The sequence below is a fragment of the Cryptomeria japonica genome, chromosome 9 (genome assembly GCF_030272615.1).
Source record: "Cryptomeria japonica chromosome 9, Sugi_1.0, whole genome shotgun sequence".
In the NCBI taxonomy this organism is placed as follows: domain Eukaryota; kingdom Viridiplantae; phylum Streptophyta; class Pinopsida; order Cupressales; family Cupressaceae; genus Cryptomeria; species Cryptomeria japonica.
The window spans coordinates 312,826,151-312,840,388 of NC_081413.1; the positions used below are offsets into that span (position 1 = coordinate 312,826,151).

Consider the following 14,238-nt stretch of genomic DNA (forward strand, 5'->3'; position numbering starts at 1 on the left):
GAGATCTCTGATAATTGATACCAGTCTTTAGTTTTTTTCTGATTCCGAATCAGAGCCTACTTGTACCCTTTGCATTTGTTCATACACCGTTTCTCCTTGGGGAGAAGTGATTTCTTCAGGTGGTGACTCTGGCTTGTTTTGAATAGGTTCCTGCACATGATGCACTTTCTTATAAGATGCTTCTTCCCTTTGAATGGTAAGTTCTACTTGTCATTTCTCTTTTTCCTGGTGTTTTCGCTCTTTCCTTGTTGTTTCCATTGCTTGGTGTAGTGCCTCTTTCCATGAGTCCTCATTGTATTTCTTATTTGCTTTCCACGGAGGTTTTTGATACTTATTTTGTTTTTGCCTTGAGGGTATGCTGTGTCCATATCCCAGTCCTATTTTCTCTTGAGAAAATTGTGAAGGAAGGTCTAGTGGTTCTGTAATGTCTTCTTGACGTTTTCCTATAGGTGCTTTGTCATTGTATCCCATCCATTGCATGATCAAGAGTCCTTTTCCATATTGTTGTGTTGGTATGGCCACCTCCAGAGTAGCAGCTTTGACCTCTTCCTCATCCTTGTATAGCCAACTAAGGATGTCTTTCTCTTTTTATTCATTTGCTAGTGTGCCCAATTGGATAAATTTGCCATCAAACTTGGTGATGGGATGTGTTGCTTGATGTGTCGAGGTAGAAGGTTGTCCATGAGATTTTGGTGATGTTGGCAATTTGGATAGACACATGGGTTCGAAAGAGTATTCTCCCATGCCTTGCTCTTTGATTTTCATCTTTTGTTTGAAATCCATGGATAAAGAGTTCATCTTTTCTTGATGATGATTTAATGCTGAGGAAGCTAGAGCTTCCCTGTTGTGTGGAACCAGGCTGTCTTGAGATGCCCCTATAGCATTGCAATGTTGAAAAGGATTATTATCGGTAGATATGGAAATCTCCTATCCATTATATGGGAATTTGACACACTGATGGTAGGTTGAAGGTATTGCTTGCATTTCATGTATCCAAGGACGACCCAATAAAATATTGTATGTTAAGTCTATGTCTAAGACTTGACACATAGTGTCCCTTTGATCGATCCTACCTGAATGGGTAGTATCACTGTTCCTTTGGATGATCTTTCTTCATCATCATAGGCCTTGATGGTGATCTTCTTGTGTGGATCAATAGACCGTTCAGAGAAGCCTAATGCACATATAAGTTTTAAAGTATAGATATTGAGAGTAACTCCTCCATCTATTAATACTCTTTTAACTCAATGTTTGTAAACAAAGACTTCAATATGAAGGGGAGTGTTATGTGGATGACTCAAAGAGATATTATCGTGTTCAGAAAAGGTGGGATTATGAGACCCTATCATATGAGCCACCATGGCTTGAAATTTATCAATGTCTAGATCCCGAGGCACATTTGTTTCAACTAGTGCTTGTTCTAAGATGTCCTTATGTTTCAGCGAGAGTTTGAGTAATTCGAGTATGGATATTTGAGTAGGAGTTCTCCACAGTTGATTAAACAAATCATATTGAGTCTTGGGGATAGTGGTCGATGATGATGTATGCCCTTTCAAGACGTATTTTTGAGCTCTGGTTGTCACATTGATTGATGTATGGTCTTGTTTGTCCTTGATCTTTATGACATTTATTTGGTTATCATCTGTTGATATGTGATTGATGGTGTTGTTGTACAAGTGATTTATGCAAGATCCCCTTATATCGTTTGATGATGAATCTCCTTCCTTGTTGTAATTCGGAAGAGGATTTTTAAAGGCGTCATGATCACCATTTGTTTTGAGACCATCAACCGTTAAATCACCTCTATCGATCATATCTTGAACAATATTCTTAAGCCTCATGCAATCATTTGTATGATGTCCTTTGTTTCAATGAAAATCACAGAAATGCGAGTCATTCCACCAAGGTGGTTTGATCTGGGGTTCAAAGTTGTTTATGGCTGGCAATGTGATAATTTTGTTTGCCAGGAGTTCTCGAAATGCTGATTCTAAGGTTTTCCACAATGGTGTGTAGATGTGTCTATTTGGGAAAGTGTTGGTGTTACCTCTTTGATTTGTATTATTCCCTTGGTTAGTGTTGTTGCCTTGGGTATTGTTGTTGCCTTGGGTATTGTTGTTGGTGTTTAAAATTGAAGGTCCCTGATTGGTATTTTGTGGATAAGTGTTAGTGCCTTGGTTAACACTTTTTTTATTCTTGTTAGATTGTGGATTACTTGATAAAGCTAATACTAGTTGTTTGGACTTCGTATCATTAGCATCAACTCATCCCTCATTAACAACATTTTTGTTTTTGATCTAGAATCTGAATTTGTCTAAAGTGTTGTTGTTGTTTTGGTTGTTAAAGGAGTGAGTGTTGGATGAATTAGTTCCTTCTTTAAAGAACTTCAATGTTCCTTTCTTGATGCAGGCTTCCTCTACTTGGATTCCGTTTTCTATCAACTTGGCAAAAGATGGTATGCATTGGAGCTTGAGTTGATAACTCATCTCACTATTTAGATTATTGGTAAAGATCTCCATCTTTTCCTTTTCAGGTATGTCTCGAGGATATCTTGAAACCATACGTCTCCAACGCTAAAGAAACACCATGAATGTTTCATTATTTTTTTGTTTGGTGTTACATACATCCAACATGGTGATTGTGTGTTGAATATTATAGGAGTATTGTGTGATAAATTTGTTTACCAACTCATCAAAGGATCTGATGGGAGGTGTGAGTTTATACAACCACTCCATTGTTTTCCCTCCCAAACTTCTCAGGAATAGTCTCATTAAGTGTCATCATGAGAAAATTCTAGGCTTATGGTACAAAATTCCCGAACATGATCACGAGGATCACTTTTACCATCATATTTGTCGTATTTTAGTATATCTGAATTCGAGGGAAAAGGTATCATGTTTAATCTCCTGTCAAAGGGGTAAGGACAAATCTCGTCCAAGGAGTATTGCACTGTGGTCCCCTATTGCACGTCCTGCATTTGTCTTTGCAACATTTGAATTTGTTTTGTAAGAGCGACCATGGTTGCATTTGTATGTCAAGGGAAAGCTTCTTCCCTTTCATTGTCCCTAGTTCGGGCATGGTTGTGTTTAGGTATGTTATGTTGTTCAGGTATGATTTTAGGGTCATGCGTTTCTTCTTCTCTTTGTTGGTCTTGATAGGCGTAATTTCTAGTCCTTGTCCTAAAAAATTGTTCGTCTACATTCCTTAAGTTTTTCAGTATCGAAATCTTCAGGATGTCTAACTCCTTTGCTAGTTAGCATGAGCATATATTTTTCCTTGTCAGCTTCAATGAGTCTTTCCATGAGCTTTTGGAATGAGGGGTTTTCTTGACATTCTTGGAGAAGTTCCTTAGTGATTTCACTATCTCCTAGATTAGTATACTCGAAAGGGTTGGATAATTGATGACCCATACTTGACTCTGGTTGTGGTTCGCTTTGCTTGTTTCTTTGAGAGCGAGTGACAACGGGCATTTATTTGTATCAAAGTTTTTGATGGTGTTTGGTGGATAGAATATGTTTCTCAATAAAAACTCTCAGTTACAAAGGGAGTTTCGTCTTCTTCTTCTCTCTCAGGGGTTGGTGGTTCAGGTTGAGCTTCGTTATAAGTGATATGGAATTGTGGGAATAAAGCAAGGTTAATCCTTTCTCCATGATTTAAGTGTTGGTTGAATGCCGCTTTCTGAATATAAGCTCTGCTTCTTAAAGGTTCTTTGTCAAACTCGTTTGATTTTCCTTGAATATACAATCACATATGATGCAAGAATGCGTGATGTGATTTAAAAAGTTGGTGATTGATATAGAGAAACTTATTCCTTTTTGCAAGTTTTTTAGAACTAGGTTGTCTCTTTTTCAACTTAGTTTTGTGATAAAGACTTTTTCTTCTCAAAATATGAGGAGTGGTCATACACGAATGATCAATGGTTTCCTTTGATGTTGGATTGTGATACTTTGTTTGAAAAACTCAAGCTTACTTTATCAAGTAGAGGTTTAGATTTGCCCCCACGACAAAGTGTGTCAAATGATATGGATAAGAGTCCCCCGATATGGAAACTCGATTTGACAGCTCAAGGACTAAACTCGGTATTTGTTTGTGATAGGATCCGTTAGATGGTGAAACTTTGACCAATGCAATGATACTGCCTGATTTTGGTTGGATGAAGTCTTATCTCGAGCTAGTTTAAGATTTGACAAATTTGTTCTAAGGATGCTCGCTTGATTTTGGAATTGTTTTCTCTGATAATCTGGTTCGGATTTTGATTGTTGAGTTTGACAAAAGGCCCAAAAGGGTATTGAGGACTGGTGATAAATTTTTTCCAAAATGCCTGGTTTACTCTTTGTTTTCTGTGTTTTTACCACGTGCTAAAACAAAGACTGTATGTGCTAACTAATGATCTAGATGCGCCACACCTATGCGCTAAGCTGCCTATGTTACGCGCTACTCAAAGTTTTGAAAACAATTTCTGACTAGAAAGGTTGTGCGCTAATATGTCCCGATGATGCGCTATAGTTTAGATTGAAAGCGCTAAGTTATGCTTCCTATGCGCTATGCTGATGCTCAAAAGCGCTATTGAAATTCTAACCGTTATGATATCAGTCATGCGCTAGTTTGACTGATGAAAGCGCTATGGTCTAGTTTGTATGCACTATAAAATGGTCGAGACACGCTAGGAGGTTGCTCCTACGTGTTAAACGACCCTGATTGCTCTTTTGTTGGCTGTTTTTAGAAATCTTAACGCTTGTTTTCTTTGATGGATGATTTTCTGAAAATAACTTGAAAACATGACATAAAAGAGATAACCAATTTTACCTATGCTAAACAGATAGTGTATGTTCTGTGAGGATGTGTTCAAATCCCCAATGTTTTCACATGTTTGGATAACAAATAATACAAATAAGATAGACTCTTTGTTCAAGGGTCATCATCAATATCATAGCCCACTAGTCTCGATACTCCGTCAGCCCAAACAACCTTGTTACCCCCTAGGGAGCGCCTGTTTTCTTGCCTTTTGCCAGAAATTAAATCAAAGTGAATTGCTTCACAATTGAGTAGTTATCTTGGGAGATATATGGTGAGTAATCTTGGGGGAGGATTCTTCCCCACCCTTGCACTATGATATTGAAGATGTTTGGATACTGACTCGGCTCAAAGTTTCTATTTTTAAAGTTATTAATCAGGCTTCTGTTCGGTCTTCAGTGATAAACTCCCTTGGGAGGCTTACCAACCTTTAGAAGAAAGGCTTTACGTATCTTAAAGATACTGGGGGAAGGCTAATTGTTGAGCAAAACCGTTGAAGGGACTTTCGTCAACCTCCATTTTTTATTATAGTGGGTTGGAACACTTGGCGATAAAGTCGTTCCCCTCTCACCGACCATTTAAATGGCACTCTAAGAGAAACTCAGGAGGAAAGGCTTGATAAAGGTTTTAAGTACTCGAAATGAAGAAAGCATGAAAGAGTGGTTTGCATGAAAGCATGACTTTTTGGTCATCCAGTTAAGGGGAGAGCATATACCTTCCACTTTCGAGACAAGGCAAACGATCTTCTTTTTAACCTTTAAGTCAATGATTTGCTAACTTCTATTTTGGAGATGTTGCTCCAACAAGCATGGTGTTCTTTTTAACCTTTCATAGCAAAGTGTGTATTTCCAAAACCTTTGAAAAATAAGCCTGGTCAACAATGTAGATCGTGATTTTGGTCAACAAAATTAAAGTCGATAGGGAAAGCTTTCCCTCTTTGCCTTGCACAAAAATAAAAATGAGGTTCTTTTACTTTGCAATGAACTGAAATTGATTCTTTTAGGCACCAAAGGAAGGTGAAGTTCGTTTTAACCTTGCTGAAAGTAAATCTGCTTGTTCTTTTTAGAGCTCCAAATGAAATGTTTTCCCTAACTTGCAGGAATGAAAGGTTTCTTTAGTTGTTCTTTTTACCATGCAATAAGGAAAAGATGAAGTTTTATTTTAAACACTAAAAAGGAAGTCTGAAGTTCAGTTTAAGCATCCAAATGAAATGATGAGGTTTATTTTAACTTTTGCAAAAAGGAGAGTGAGTTCTTTCTAACTAACTTCTTTTGAAAGAAAGCAAAGAAATAAAACTTCTAAACTAACTCGCGTCGCTCCCGCACAAAAAGATTAGAACATGCATAAAATTTGTAAGCAATCAAATTTTGGTGTGGGCTTATACAAGCCTAAAATGATATTCCTTCGGTTACAAATGTTGCTTCTTTGTTACATCAATGCGCTAAACTGCTGCACCTATGTGCTATAGAAATGCACAGGCGTGCTACAAAATGCTCCCTATGCGCTGAACTGATTACCAGATGTGCTAGCCTATTTTTCTAATGCGCTGTGATTTTACAGTTGACAGTCAGAGTATTATGCGCTAAACAGTAAACCAGATGCGCTAGCAGAAGATTTCTACGTGCTAAAAGAAGGCTCCCATGTGCTAACTCATCTTTTTCACGTACCTACAATGTCACTCCTGCATTAAAAATGATACGTTTTATGGGGTTATGCCCCACGGTGGGTGCTAGAAATGTGTGCGGGAAATATGGTGCAAAGAAATGGAAAATTCGGTTTCAAAAAGGTCCACACACCAATGGGACTCTTGGTGCGAGTTATAGAGCTATATTGAATAGCTAAACTCCCCAAGGGATGTTCCATTGTTCTCTATCTCATAGGATCCCTCAAGTCAATGCCTTTGCTCTCAGATCACTAGCAAAGTGACCTAGGAATGACAACTCCGAGATTGAGTGATATTCGATCAACTTAATATGAATGCATTTATAGTTATGCATGATATTAAATCTAATATGATTTAAACTAGCATGGAATATGATGATAAGATAAAGGATTAGTAAAGCCTATCCTAACATGATATACTAGTCTAATATGAATGTGCTATGATAATTTAAATGCTTCTTAAAATGCTTATTAAGATGATTTCTATTCAAAGAGAGGCTAAATGCTTGATTTAAAATGACTATAGATTAGATGCATGAAACTTGGATATATTTAGCAAAATGTCTATAAGTTTGATACTAAAGACTTGGATATTGAAAATGAAGAATGAGAGCTCTATTTATAGGAAAAATAAGGCAATGGATGGTCAAGATTGGATAATCTTAACAAGGGACACGATTGAAAGTTATCAATCCATGTTTACACTTCTCACCAATGAAATAGTGACAATTGTCCACAAAAGACTGGTTGAGAGGAGATGTAAGAAGCATTAAATGCTTGAGAAGACATGATGGTTACCTTAGGAGGTAAGGGTTAAGGTTAGGTTAGGTTCATCCATTGGATAAAGCTTTTACCCAAAGGATAAACTCTTGTGCAAGGGTTAAAGGGATAACCAAGGTTAAAGCCATGAATGCTTGATGAGACCCTTGGGTTAGATGAGGGTTGAGTTAGAGAGAAAGTCTCTAATCATGTAAGAAGGTTGAGTTAACCATTAATGGTTAGGAAGACTTTGAGGGTTAACTTGTTGAAGACATAAAGCCTTTAATGGTTTTCAAAGACTTTGAGGGTTTGAGAAGTGACTTCCCTTTGCTTAGGGATGTGAAAATATTTATGAGATGGATTAGGCTAAATTAGAATTGATTAGAAGAATCTAGAAGGGGTTTAGGGAGGCAAGTGGGAGATGTAGGAAAATGCAAGTGGAGGAAAAGGGAATTTAATTAAAAAAAAATTACTTTATTTCAATCAAATAAATGCAACTTGCATAAATACAAGTGGGAGATTTAAATAAATAAATTAGATTTATTTACTTGCAAGGATTAATTTAATTAAATGTAAATTTAATTAAAAAGGGAGAAATGAGAATTAATTAAAATAAAGCGATTTATTTAATTAAAGGCTATGAAAGGCTTAGGAGAACTTAATTAAATAAATTAAATAATTCATTTAATGAAATAGATGAATATAAAGAATTTAATTAAATAGAGGAATGGGGGTAAAATGAACATTAAATATTCACTTAGGAAAATGATCATTTTTATATGTCTACAAATACTATTTGTAAATAATATATCATGTAATGAACTACCAAAAAATTTGCCTAAAAAAAGAATAGTGTGAAACTTACATTGGGAATTATGATTTATTTAGGCCATTACAACTTTCTATTACAATAAATCACATTATGTCTTCTTTGCATCAAAACCACCAAATTGTCAAAGGCAAGAGAAATGTGTTAGAATAGCGATTAGGAGGTCACCTAGGAACCTTGAGACTTGAAAACTTGATTGCTACATTAATGGTTGTGTGAGTCTTCTTGTCCACTATTGAAAAAGCAAGAAAATTCACTACTTTGAATGAAACAACTATTTTTGGGTGGGAAAAATTTATTTTGGTAGTTAAAAGGTCAATTTAAGTTATTGATTGCACTTTGAGATAAAACAAGGTTGTCAACAAGAACAAATTGTGAAAAATGTGAGTTGTAAAGTTTCAGGGATTGAGCATTGGGTGTACCTAATGCCTTGTTATGGATCAAGGCTTGGGTGTATTGCATACTTGGTAATAGTTGAAAGGATCCTTGCACTCCAACTCTAATGAGATACATACAATAAATTATCAAATGAAGGGAATTAAAGATGATAAGGGATGAGTGCTCGGGTAGGAGTTAAATGCACTCGACCCTGAAAAGATGTATAGGGGAAAACATTAAAGATAAGGGGATCAAGGATGGCCAAGAACAAGTACTCAAGGAAGAGTAAGCCTAAATATTTGACAAATTGGACTTAGCAACAATTTTTTTCCTGAGCCATTTTTTAAGGGGAACAAGGGAAGGACTTAGATGATTTTTGTTGGATTAAATTTGGGCATTAATAAGAAAAGATTTGGATTTTGGGCTTTAGGGATTGAAGATACAGGTAAATGGTTACTTGGTGAAAGGGATGGACAAAGCTTTGAATCTAACAAGTAACTTAGTGAATTGGATCAAGATTTCGAACTCAAGCTTCCTTTAGAATTAAGAATAAGTTTGAACTTGCAATCCCGATAAAGTACTTAGTCAAAAGAATTGGGTATTGGAGTTTAGGGATTGGTACTCCAAAAAAGTAAAGTCCAAAACTTTGGCATATAAATGAATTCAAGGCAAAGGGTCAAGGTTTCAAAACTTGAGGGTTCCCAAGAAATGGTACACAAGTATGGGTAGGCTAGAAACTCCAACACATAAATGAATCCAAGACAAAGTGCAAAGCTTAAATGTTTGGAGGATTGTTAGGAGGCATACCAATTACTAAAGGAGTTGTGAGCCTAAAATTTTGACAAGGAAATAATTCAAATGGTACCTAGTGAAGAGAAACTCTACAACATTGATGCAAGAAGGAACTTAAGGTAAATGGTTGAGGTTTTAGAGATCGAGGGTGATAGGGAAATGATCCTTTTTTGGTAAGAGAAACTTGAAAATTCAAAAGTTTGACAACTTGCACAACTTAAGAAATTGAACAATATAACTCCCAACACTTGAGACTTTTTGAGATTTTTGCAACATCCCACATTGATCAACACACAAAGAATGATAAAGGACAACACTTAGCCAAATTTTGACAAAGGAAAAACCCACTTAGACTCTCAAGATTTGACATTTGTAGGCATGCGAAACAAGACTTTAAACCATGTCTCCTTATATAATATTTACTTTGATAGGAATTACACACTTTTATTTTAATTCATATTGCATTTTAAGTTTGTTGACATAAAACTTAAGCGCCTAACCTTACGAAAATACAAATCAGATGGTCATAAAAATCCAAATGATATATAAATCACTCTCAAGTATAATAAGTTTTAATTTGACATGAAATCCATATTAAAGAAACAATTGACTTCGCAATAATTAAAATAAAAATAATTCCCAAAACTATTTAAAAATATTGATTAAAAATAAAAAAATTATTTATTTTTCAATTCACATATAGTAAAAAATAAACTCGAAATCATTTGACCTTAAAATTATAAATAATCAAAATCCTCAGAATTTTTATTTAAAATTCATATATTTACATTAACAAAAATAAATAAAAACTTCCATAAAGGAAAATAAACCCATAGTTTATTTAATAAAAAATATATAAAAATCAAACCCAACAATACCCATGCAAGTACTCATAATACACACTCAACTCCACACACGACCCTCAGCAACTTACAGAAAACCTTCAGAAAATCCTTCAGGTTTTCTTAATAATGCGGGCGAATTCCTCAGATTTTTAAGAAAACCTTGAGAAAACAATCCAATCCATTCATTATCTTGTCTTCCTAGCGCCCCACAAAGATGGAGAAGATGGGCGGCGTGCACTGGCATTCCTCTTCAATCTACACTCTTCCTTTCCTTTCGACTGCAACAACTGTTTTGCATTTCTCTGCATCTCCATTTTTGTTTTGATTCCATCGGTATGGAGTTGTGCATCAGAAGTTTTCCTGAGCTCAGCATTTGCTTTCATTGCTACTGTTGATGGCGATCTAATTTGTTCTGTATTTCCACGGATGAGTGTGGAGCGATGGGGAGTTGTCTGGAAGGCGTCGAAACCCTCCTCTTCCTCCTCAATCTCTAATTGGGGTTTTCCTTGCCCCGCGTCTGTGAGTGTTCCAGACTCTGTATTTTGCAGTAACATCTGTAGCCATTTGTCTAAGTTGGCTTTCCCAATTTGCCTGACTCTTTCATCTTCTTCGTCAGCGGCATCTGCTCTGGCGACCACCACTTGGTGTTGCATCGATAAAACCTGATCCAGTGCCTCATCTATCTCGTCATGTTTGTCATTGTCTCCAACTGACTCGTACCCATCAGTCATGACGCCTCTCTTCTCTTCTTGCTGTTGCTTCTGCGCTTCAATTCTTGATGCTTCCAGGTCTTCTTCTAGGAATTCTCTCAGCTCCTTTTGAATTCTTTTAGAATTCTTTTCCATATTCTTGAAAAGAAGACTTGTTTCTTCCAAGGCTCCAGCATGTTTGAGTAGAGGAATTGATTCTTTACCCTTGTCTCCACTTCCAGTACTTGGTATGGCAGAGGGGCAGGAAGAGCGCATTTTGCGCACCTCTTTCTTCACAGGAATCTTGGAGCAGCTTGCTGTATCATCCTCTCTTACCCTTTTCCTGACTTGCTCTGAGTATGGCCTCAACAATTCCTTTACTTCCTCTCTTTGCTTGAACTTCTTCAACACATCTCTTTCAGACATGTCAGAATCAGCCTTCAATGACTCCAATCGAGCCATGAGGGCATGGCAAGCGGCCTGACTTAACCTCGCCTGCTCCTTATACACAACATTCCTGGTATTTCCATTGAATGTCAATTCATTTAACCTTGGTATCCTCATCTATGCTTTTATTAGGGGAACCAGATATTCAATAAATGTAAAGAAGAATTTAAGCCCTGAATTTTCGCTAGAGAGAAAAATTAAACTTAAACTCCCCAAAACCAGCTAAAACCCTTATATCCACAGAAGACCGAAACTGCCCTCAAAATTCCTAAATATAGAGAAAAAACTTTAAATTATAGTAGATGAGAGCTTGTGTATGTTCTTACTGGTGCATGGTGTCCCTTATCATCTTTTCCAAGCATTGCTTGTATGATGCTTGGGTCTCAGCCAGTCGTCTCTGCTTTTCTGTTCTTCTTCTCTGCTTTATCAGAACAAATTCCAAATCCTCCAAAGCCAATCTTTCTGCCTCATTTATCCTTTGCATCTCGTTAAGCTCTTGATCCAGCTGAGAAATCTCCTGCCATTTTCTAACTTCTTCTCCTTTCAGTTTCAAATCTAGTTCCTTCTGCTTAGCTCTAAAAAATGCATTCTTTGAATTATAATAATCGCCCATGTTCTCCTTCATCTCCCAAACTCCTCCTTTCAAGCAATACTGCAAGGGAAGGGTGAAATTATTTTAAAAATTACAAAGCAGAGATCTAAAGAGAAAAGTGTAACGGTCCAAAGCTCACCTGATCATTCTTTTGCACTTTGAAACCATTCTCAAATTCTCCATTTTCTTTAGAATAGCTAGGTCTGAATTTCGGGATTCTAATGGAATAAGTTTCATCTTCTTCTACTTTCCATCCTCGGCTAGCAGGTGTACCTTTAAATCATGCATGCAGCGTCTAATCAACCATCTATTCTAAAACACAACACATGTAATGAATTGAAAATTTTGAACAATAGCGGGTGAAACTCACCATTCAGAATAGATTCCTTCGTATTCAAGATCCCAAGTATGCCATCCACATCCTTATCCTTTTGCACTCGAACTATGGCAGCTGGGGCTAGCCCGAGTTGCCTCTTCTTACGGAGGAAATGCTGAGGCCATGTGTGAGATTCCACAACCATAACTTCGTGTAGCTGTTCACTCTTACCAGAATAAAACATGGAGGAAAATGCCCTCTGCCTGTCATAAGTAAGACACGCATAAACCAATTTGAGGGCCGGGTTTTTGATAGTCCAACTGTAGAAACTATCTATAATCCAGTCTCTCAAGAAATTCTTTTAACAGCTAATAACAGCAGAAGTTTTACCCTTCGTCTACAAATAACAATAATCTAATACTATGATTCTGGTTCACATTAGTTAAGGGCATTTCTGACCTGAAATCTGCATTTTTGGATGCAAATATAGAAAGAAACTGGTTCACAGAAACTCCCAGCTGCAGATCCCACCAAGGTACAAGGAACTCTAGCTTGTTCTGCTTGGCTTGCTTCACCTGCCACTGTACAGGCCTTGAATTGCTTGGAACTGTTTTCCCCCCTCCTGCCACCATCGAACATGCAATTTTCATGGACATGAATGTGAATTACAGAAAATGATTCAAAATGCATTTGAAACTTGTTTACTGACTTGAACGAGGAAACCAGTGGTCTACTTCCCAGGCAAGTGGTGAAGCAGGGTCAGCATGAAAGTACAGCACATTTCCATATGGATCTACCCTGAACTTAGCAGGATCAAATCCAGCATTCCTGCATGAGAAGCATAACTAGATCAGCTTGTAAGTTGTATCCAATGATAAAAAACATAACATGATATACCTACGGGTTTCAACTTCTTATCAGGATGCCTCGCTACAAAGCTTTTGCTAACCACAAGAAATGACAGAAGCCAGGCAATCCTGGTGAACTGAGATTCTGAGAGTACACCTAATTGCAGGAGGAATCAAATTAAAGCCAAAATAGTCTCACCTCTGCACAAAGGGGTCAGGGTAAGAGTGTTTTCCCCTCCCAAGTAGGACTCTAACAAGACTCTCGGCTATTCATTAGATACACTTTATCGACAAATTGCAGAAGCCCTAACAGTAACTGGTATAGTGAGGCAGGGGAGTATTACCCAAGATGGTCAAGTTGCTTCCAGATGACATCAATATATTTCTCTGTATTTGGAGGATCTGTATCAACTGGTGAGGTGACTGGAAACAGTTGGTTGAGCTCCCTCACTTTCTCCATCTGCAGACAAAGGAAAAAGCAAAATGCTCCAACATCTCATTCAAGATCTCTAACAGGGAACACAATAGATTTTTGTAACGACAATAGCTTCTGATAACCCGAATAGTATTTCCTTTTAAATTCATTATCAACATAGCTAGAACTTTATCTACATAGCAGAAAAAGAAAAGGATTGACTTACATTAAGTGTATTCAATGTGTATGGAAGGTAGGTGTAGGGAGGGCCTTTGCTGTAAGGCATCTGGAAGTCAATGTTGGTGCAGAGTTTAGCATAGGCTCTGGGATAGCCCAGTTGATCATCCACCTCCATTTCCATTTCGTCCTTCAACCCCACTAAATTCTGCATGGTACCGACTTCCTCTTTCTCTGTTTTTTTTTTCTGTAACAAAAAGGAGCTTTTATTGGTTGATTGGAGAAATAAAGACAATTTTATTGATTGATTGCAGAAGCAAATGCAGCCTCTCCATTTTGGAATGATAAGAGAGAAAACAAAGATTGTACGGTGGAAATACTTTCTAAACGTTTACTTTTAATTTGCAGAAGCGAAATCAGTAATGAAGGCTATGGACATTTTAAAAGTTAAAAGTGGGAGCGGGCTCCAACGGCTACATCACGGAACAGTAATAAAGTTCGTTTAAATTCTTGAACAGTGTAATTTGTGGATATTTCGATAACGTTGCAGAGAAAAACATGGCCCACCATCTACCCAACCCAAACAAAACAATAAATAAATAATTTCAGTTTATTGACTAGAGATTAGCTCCTTCGAGGGTCCTAGACACTCTCACGCTATGGTCTCATGGATTTTATAGTTATAGTTGATAGAAATT

General features: G+C 37.1%; 1 protein-coding gene across 1 annotated transcript; it reads right to left on the minus strand.

The window, feature by feature from the left end:
• Nucleotides 1-10,026: 10,026 nt before the first annotated feature.
• LOC131078736 (uncharacterized) lies at nucleotides 10,027-13,951 on the minus strand. Its single transcript, XM_058016503.2, has 8 exons — nucleotides 13,590-13,951; nucleotides 13,293-13,408; nucleotides 12,810-12,928; nucleotides 12,560-12,722; nucleotides 12,155-12,363; nucleotides 11,924-12,057; nucleotides 11,519-11,844; nucleotides 10,027-11,262 (listed from the first exon to the last, which is right to left on the minus strand). The coding sequence occupies exons 1-8, from the start codon at nucleotides 13,752-13,754 to the stop codon at nucleotides 10,242-10,244; spliced, it is 2,253 nt and encodes a 750-aa protein (XP_057872486.2). The 5' UTR covers nucleotides 13,755-13,951; the 3' UTR covers nucleotides 10,027-10,241.
• Between the last annotated feature and the right edge of the window lie 287 nt (nucleotides 13,952-14,238).

Coding starts and splice junctions, on each gene's coding strand:
- LOC131078736 (XM_058016503.2), bottom strand. CDS start 13,754: ATGCAGAATTTAGTGGGGTTGAAGGACGAAATGGAAATGGAGGTGGAT. Junction 13,409..13,589: donor ACACATTGAATACACTTAAT/GTAAGTCAATCC, acceptor CTTTGTCTGCAG/ATGGAGAAAGTGAGGGAGCT. Junction 11,845..11,923: donor AAGTGCAAAAGAATGATCAG/GTGAGCTTTGGA, acceptor CTTCCCTTGCAG/TATTGCTTGAAAGGAGGAGT.